Here is a 7,500-nt window from a genome sequence, read left to right on the forward strand (position 1 = left end):
GCCTGTTCTCGTGCATCCTCGCTCATGGCTCCTCAGAGGTCCCTCCTCTCTCCTCTCTCCTCGCTCCTCCGAGCTAAATAAGAGCTTTGGGGCCGTCGTCAATATGGAGGAGCAGAACAACTTCCTGTTCAATCGAGGAGAGAGGAGAGAGGAGAGAGGAGAGAGGAAATGACAATTAAGAGACTTGAGATGTACCCTGGTGGAGTCAGACTTACGGGTTCGACTTGCTCAGGCAGAAGAACGCACTGCCTTCTGGAATTGGAAGAATCTTCTCTTTAGGAGGAGCCAGGTCCGCCATCTTTAACTGGACTCCTCCATCTGACAGGATGAGGTGAGAGGAGAGAGGAGAGGAGAGAGGAGAGAGGAGAGAGGAGAGACACATTTATTCATATATTGCCTCAAAAAGCAACAAGTTGAATAAACTGAGCTGTAAATAATAATAATAAAATATTATTTTAATGAAATCACAAAACATCTTCTCCAGCTGTCGACTGACCGTCTTCTCCTTCAGGAAGCTCCTCCTCCTCCTCGTACTCGGTGTCTTCATCGATGTCCACCTGAAGAGACAAACAGCCATCAGACTAACGGATTCATCTGAGATGAAAGAGTGAAGTCAGACCTCCATTCTTCACCTTTACTTCCTCTTCCTCTCCTTGTTCTTCTCCTCCTCCTCCTTCTCCTCCGACCTCCTCCTCCTCCTCCACCGCTCCTTCTGTCTTCTTACTGGAGAGACAACAAAAAATAATAAACCCCTCTACCGTCTATCGTCTGTACGTTGTCCTCTTTCCTTCATCCCTCCTTCACTCACTCCTTCTTCTTGTCATCTCCGTCTCCTCCGGCCAGGTTGTCCACGGCGATGGCCAGGAAGACGTTGAGCAGGATGTCTGACTGTCGTTAAGAAGACGCAAGAACATCCAAGAAACGACACTCTGAGGGCTTTATTATGACAAAGATGCACAACTGAACAACATTAAAACCAACAGCATTCCTGCTGTGTCCGTGAGGTCAGTGAACGCCCCGCTGACAGGATACAGTTACCGCAGATGAAGAGGATGACGAAGTAAACGCACACGATCATCCCCGGAAACACGGGGCCGCCGTACGCCATGATGCCGTCATACATCACCATGTTCCAGTCCTCCCCGGTCAGGATCTGCACACATGGACATCAGGGTTTATAGTTAGGGCTGGTTCAGGTTTATAGTTAGGGCTGGTTCAGGTTTATAGGTAGGACTGGTTCAGGTTTATAGGTAGGACTGGTTCAGGTTTATAGTTGGGCTGGTTCAGGTTTATAGTTAGGGATGGTTCAGGTTTATAGTTAGGGATGGTTCTGGTTTATAGGTAGGACTGGTTCAGGTTTATAGGTAGGACTGGTTCATATTTATAGTTGGGCTGGTTCAGGTTTATAGGTAGGACTGGTTCAGGTTTATAGTTGGGCTGGTTCAGGTTTATAGTTAGGGCTAGTTCAGGTTTATAGGTAGGGCTGGTTCAGGTTTATAGTTAGGGATGGTTCAGGTTTATAGTTAGGGATGGTTCTGGTTTATAGGTAGGACTGGTTCAGGTTTATAGGTAGGACTGGTTCATATTTATAGTTGGGCTGGTTCAGGTTTATAGGTAGGACTGGTTCAGGTTTATAGTTGGGCTGGTTCAGGTTTATAGTTAGGGCTAGTTCAGGTTTATAGGTAGGGCTGGTTCAGGTTTATAGTTAGGGCTGGTTCAGGTTTATAGTCAGGGCTGGCTCAAGTTTATAGTTGGGCTGGTTCAGGTTTATAGTTGGGCTGCTTCAGGTTTATAGTTGGACTGGTTCAGGTTTATAGTTAGAGATGGTTCAGGTTTATAGTTGGGGCTGGCTCAGGTTTATAGGTAGGACTGGTTCAGGTTTATAGTTGGGCTGGTTCAGGTTTCTAGTTAGGACTGGTTTAGGTTTCTAGTTAGGGTTGACTCAGGTTTATAGTTGGGCTGGTTCAGGTTTCTAGTTAGGACTGGTTCAGGTTTCTAGTTAGGGCTGGTTCAGGTTTATAGTTAGGGCTGGTTCAGGTTTCTAGTTAGGGTTGACTCAGGTTTCTAGTTGGGCTGGTTCAGGTTTATAGTTAGGACTGGTTCAGGTTTATAGTTAGGGCTGGTTCAGCTTTCTAGTTGGGCTGGTTCAGGTTTATAGTTAGGGCTGGTTCAGGTTTATAGTTAGGGCTCGTTCAGGTTTCTAGTTGGGCTGGTTCAGGTTTATAGTTAGGGCTGGTTCAGGTTTATAGTTGGGCTGGTTCAGGTTTATAGTTAGGGCTGGTTCAGGTTTATAGTTGGGCTGGTTCAGTTTATAGTTAGGGCTGGTTCAGGTTTATAGTTAGGGCTGGTTCAGGTTTATAGGTAGGACTGGTTCAGGTTTATAGGTAGGACTGGTTCAGGTTTATAGTTGGGCTGGTTCAGGTTTATAGTTAGGGATGGTTCAGGTTTATAGTTAGGGATGGTTCTGGTTTATAGGTAGGACTGGTTCAGGTTTATAGGTAGGACTGGTTCATATTTATAGTTGGGCTGGTTCAGGTTTATAGGTAGGACTGGTTCAGGTTTATAGTTGGGCTGGTTCAGGTTTATAGTTAGGGCTAGTTCAGGTTTATAGGTAGGGCTGGTTCAGGTTTATAGTTAAGGATGGTTCAGGTTTATAGTTAGGGATGGTTCTGGTTTATAGGTAGGACTGGTTCAGGTTTATAGGTAGGACTGGTTCAGGTTTATAGTTGGGCTGGTTCAGGTTTATAGTTAGGGCTGGTTCAGGTTTATAGTCAGGGCTGGCTCAAGTTTATAGTTGGGCTGGTTCAGGTTTATAGTTATAGCTGGTTCAGGTTTATAGTTGGACTGGTTCAGGTTTATAGTTAGAGATGGTTCAGGTTTATAGTTGGGGCTGGCTCAGGTTTATAGGTAGGACTGGTTCAGGTTTATAGTTGGGCTGGTTCAGGTTTATAGTTAGGACTGGTTTAGGTTTCTAGTTAGGGTTGACTCAGGTTTATAGTTGGGCTGGTTCAGGTTTCTAGTTAGGACTGGTTCAGGTTTCTAGTTAGGGCTGGTTCAGGTTTATAGTTAGGGCTGGTTCAGGTTTCTAGTTAGGGTTGACTCAGGTTTCTAGTTGGGCTGGTTCAGGTTTATAGTTAGGACTGGTTCAGGTTTATAGTTAGGGCTGGTTCAGGTTTCTAGTTGGGCTGGTTCAGGTTTATAGTTAGGGCTGGTTCAGGTTTATAGTTAGGGCTGGTTCAGGTTTCTAGTTGGGCTGGTTCAGGTTTATAGTTAGGGCTGGTTCAGGTTTCTAGTTGGGCTGGTTCAGGTTTATAGTTAGGGCTGGTTCAGGTTTCTAGTTGGGCTGGTTCAGTTTCTAGTTAGGGCTGGTTCAGGTTTATAGTTAGGGCTGGTTCAGGTTTATAGTTAGGGCTGGTTCAGGTTTATAGGTAGGGCTGGTTCAGGTTTATAGGTAAGGCTGGTTCAGGTTTATAGGTAGGACTGGTTCAGGTTTATAGGTAGGACTGGTTCAGGTTTATAGTTGGGCTGGTTCAGGTTTATAGTTAGGGATGGTTCAGGTTTATAGTTAGAGATGGTTCAGGTTTATAGGTAGGACTGGTTCAGGTTTATAGGTATGACTGGTTCATATTTATAGTTGGGCTGGTTCAGGTTTATAGGTAGGACTGGTTCAGGTTTATAGTTGGGCTGGTTCAGGTTTATAGTTAGGGCTGGTTCAGGTTTATAGGTAGGACTGGTTCAGGTTTATAGTTAGGGCTGGTTCAGGTTTATAGTCAGGGCTGGCTCAGGTTTATAGTTGGGCTGGTTCAGGTTTATAGTTAGGGCTGGTTCAGGTTTCTAGTTGGGCTGGTTCAGGTTTCTAGTTAGAGATGGTTCAGGTTTCTAGTTAGGGCTGGCTCAGGTTTATAGTTGGGCTGGTTCAGGTTTATAGTTAGGGATGGTTCAGGTTTATAGTTAGGGATGGTTCAGGTTTATAGTTAGGGATGGTTCAGGTTTATAGTTAGGGCTGGTTCAGGTTTATAGGTAGGACTGGTTCAGGTTTATAGTTGGGCTGGTACAGGTTTATAGTTAGGACTGGTTTAGGTTTCTAGTTAGGGTTGACTCAGGTTTATAGTTGGGCTGGTTCAGGCTTCTAGTTAGGACTGGTTCAGGTTTCTAGTTAGGGCTGGTTCAGGTTTATAGGTAGGACTGGTTCAGGTTTATAGGTAGGACTGGTTCAGGTTTATAGTTGGGCTGGTTCAGGTTTATAGTTAGGGATGGTTCAGGTTTATAGTTAGGGCTGGTTCAGGTTTATAGGTAGGACTGGTTCAGGTTTATAGGTAGGACTGGTTCAGGCTTATAGTTGGGCTGGTTCAGGTTTATAGTTAGGACTGGTTTAGGTTTCTAGTTAGGGTTGACTCAGGTTTCTAGTTGGGCTGGTTCAGGTTTATAGTTAGGACTGGTTCAGGTTTATAGTTAGGGCTGGTTCAGGTTTATAGTTAGGGCTGGTTCAGGTTTACAGTTAGGGCTGACTCAGGTTTATAGTTGGGCTGGTTCAGGTTTATAGTTAGGACTGGTTCAGGTTTATAGTTAGGGCTGGTTCAGGTTTATAGTTAGGGCTGGTTCAGGTTTATAGTTAGGGATGGTTCAGGTTTATAGTTGGGCTGGTTCAGGTTTATAGTTAGGGATGGTTCAGGTTTATAGTTAGAGATGGTTCTGGTTTATAGGTAGGACTGGTTCAGGTTTATAGGTAGGACTGGTTCATATTTATAGTTGGGCTGGTTCAGGTTTATAGGTAGGACTGGTTCATATCTATAGTTGGGCTGGTTCAGGTTTATAGGTAGGACTGGTTCAGGTTTATAGGTAGGACTGGTTCAGGTTTATAGTTAGGGCTGGTTCAGGTTTATAGTCAGGGCTGGCTCAGGTTTATAGTTGGGCTGGCTCAGGTTTATAGTTGGGCTGGTTCAGGTTTATAGTTAGAGATGGTTCAGGTTTCTAGTTAGGGCTGGCTCAGGTTTATAGTTGGGCTGGTTCAGGTTTATAGTTAGGGATGGTTCAGGTTTATAGTTAGGGATGGTTCAGGTTTATAGTTAGGGATGGTTCAGGTTTATAGTTAGGGCTGGTTCAGGTTTATAGGTAGGACTGGTTCAGGTTTATAGTTGGGCTGATTTAGGTTTCTAGTTAGGACTGGTTTAAGTTTCTAGTTAGGGTTGACTCAGGTTTATAGTTGGGCTGGTTCAGGTTTATAGTTAGGACTGGTTCAGGTTTATAGTTAGGGCTGGTTCAGGTTTATAGGTAGGACTGGTTCAGGTTTATAGGTAGGACTGGTTCAGGTTTATAGTTGGGCTGGTTCAGGTTTATAGTTAGGACAGGTTTAGGTTTCTAGTTAGGGTTGACTCAGGTTTATAGTTGGGCTGGTTCAGGTTTATAGTTAGGACTGGTTCAGGTTTATAGTTAGGGCTGGTTCAGGTTTATAGTTAGGGCTGGTTCAGGTTTCTAGTTGGGCTGGTTCAGGTTTCTAGTTGGGCTGGTTCAGTTTATAGTTAGGGCTGGTTCAGGTTTATAGTTAGGGCTGGTTCAGGTTTATAGTTAGGGCTGGTTCAGGTTTATAGGTAGGGCTGGTTCAGGTTTATAGGTAGGACTGGTTCAGGTTTATAGGTAGGACTGGTTCAGGTTTATAGTTAGGGCTGGTTCAGGTTTATAGTTAGGGCTGGTTCAGGTTTATAGGTAGGGCTGGTTCAGGTTTATAGGTAGGACTGGTTCAGGTTTATAGGTAGGACTGGTTCAGGTTTATAGGTAGGACTGGTTCATATTTGTAGTTGGGCTGGTTCAGGTTTATAGGTAGGACTGGTTCAGGTTTATAGTTAGAGATGGTTCTGGTTTATAGGTAGGACTGGTTCAGGTTTATAGGTAGGACTGGTTCATATTTGTAGTTGGGCTGGTTCAGGTTTATAGGTAGGACTGGTTCATATTTATAGTTGGGCTGGTTCAGGTTTATAGGTAGGACTGGTTCAGGTTTATAGGTAGGACTGGTTCAGGTTTATAGTTAGGGCTGGTTCAGGTTTATAGTCAGGGCTGGCTCAGGTTTCTAGTTGGGCTGGTTCAGGTTTATAGTTAGGGCTGGTTTAGGTTTATAGTTGGGCTGGTTCAGGTTTATAGTTAGAGATGGTTCAGGTTTCTAGTTAGGGCTGGCTCAGGTTTATAGTTGGGCTGGTTCAGGTTTATAGTTAGGGATGGTTCAGGTTTATAGTTAGGGATGGTTCAGGTTTATAGTTAGGGATGGTTCAGGTTTATAGTTAGGGCTGGTTCAGGTTTATAGGTAGGACTGGTTCAGGTTTATAGTTGGGCTGGTTCAGGTTTATAGTTAGGGATGGTTCAGGTTTATAGTTAGGGCTGGTTCAGGTTTATAGGTAGGGCTGGTTCAGGTTTATAGGTAGGACTGGTTCAGGTTTATAGGTAGGACTGGTTCAGGTTTATAGTTGGGCTGGTTCAGGTTTATAGTTAGGGATGGTTCAGGTTTATAGTTAGAGATGGTTCTGGTTTATAGGTAGGACTGGTTCAGGTTTATAGGTAGGACTGGTTCATATTTGTAGTTGGGCTGGTTCAGGTTTATAGGTAGGACTGGTTCATATTTATAGTTGGGCTGGTTCAGGTTTATAGGTAGGACTGGTTCAGGTTTATAGGTAGGACTGGTTCAGGTTTATAGTTAGGGCTGGTTCAGGTTTATAGTCAGGGCTGGCTCAGGTTTCTAGTTGGGCTGGTTCAGGTTTATAGTTAGGGCTGGTTTAGGTTTATAGTTGGGCTGGTTCAGGTTTATAGTTAGAGATGGTTCAGGTTTATAGTTAGGGCTGGCTCAGGTTTATAGTTGGGCTGGTTCAGGTTTATAGTTAGGGATGGTTCAGGTTTATAGTTAGGGATGGTTCAGGTTTATAGTTAGGGATGGTTCAGGTTTATAGTTAGGGCTGGTTCAGGTTTATAGGTAGGACTGGTTCAGGTTTATAGTTGGGCTGGTTCAGGTTTCTAGTTAGGGCTGGTTCAGGTTTCTAGTTGGGCTGGTTCAGGTTTATAGTTAGGGCTGGTTCAGGTTTCTAGTTGGGCTGGTTCAGGTTTCTAGTTGGGCTGGTTCAGGTTTCTAGTTGGGCTGGTTCAGTTTATAGTTAGGGCTGGTTCAGGTTTATAGTTAGGGCTGGTTCAGGTTTATAGTTGGGCTGGTTCAGGTTTATAGTTAGGGCTGGTTCAGTTTATAGTTAGGGCTGGCTCAGGTTTCTAGTTAGGGCTGCTTCAGGTTTATAGTAATAAACTGAACTGCGTTACCTGGAAGCAGGTGAGCAGCGCCTGAGGAAAGGCGTCGAAGGTGCTGCGTTTGGTCTGTGTCTCGTCAAAGTTGAACTTTCCTCCGAACAGCTGCATGCCGAGCAGAGCGAAGATGATGAGGAAGAGGAAGAGCAGCAGCAGCAGCGAGGCGATGGACTTCATGGAGTTCAGCAGCGACGCCACCAGGTTGGACAGAGCCGTCCAATGGCT

General features: G+C 44.6%; 1 protein-coding gene across 1 annotated transcript in view; it reads right to left on the reverse strand.

Moving 5' to 3' along the window:
* Positions 1–7,500, reverse strand: part of cacna1fb (calcium channel, voltage-dependent, L type, alpha 1F subunit) — a 39,569-nt gene that overhangs the window by 20,346 nt on the left and 11,723 nt on the right. The window contains exons 15-20 of the mRNA XM_068732099.1: positions 7,291–7,498; positions 1,033–1,153; positions 809–884; positions 687–723; positions 497–581; positions 216–318 (exon numbers count right to left, since the gene is read on the reverse strand). Of these exons, the coding sequence (XP_068588200.1) occupies positions 216–318; positions 497–581; positions 687–723; positions 809–884; positions 1,033–1,153; positions 7,291–7,498 (630 nt within the window). The remainder of the gene's footprint in view (positions 1–215; positions 319–496; positions 582–686; positions 724–808; positions 885–1,032; positions 1,154–7,290; positions 7,499–7,500) is intronic.

The sequence above is a fragment of the Cebidichthys violaceus genome, unplaced genomic scaffold (assembly GCF_023349555.1).
Source record: "Cebidichthys violaceus isolate CVI_PGR_0920_01 unplaced genomic scaffold, fCebVio1.0.p SCAF_57, whole genome shotgun sequence".
In the NCBI taxonomy this organism is placed as follows: Eukaryota; Metazoa; Chordata; class Actinopteri; order Perciformes; family Stichaeidae; genus Cebidichthys; species Cebidichthys violaceus.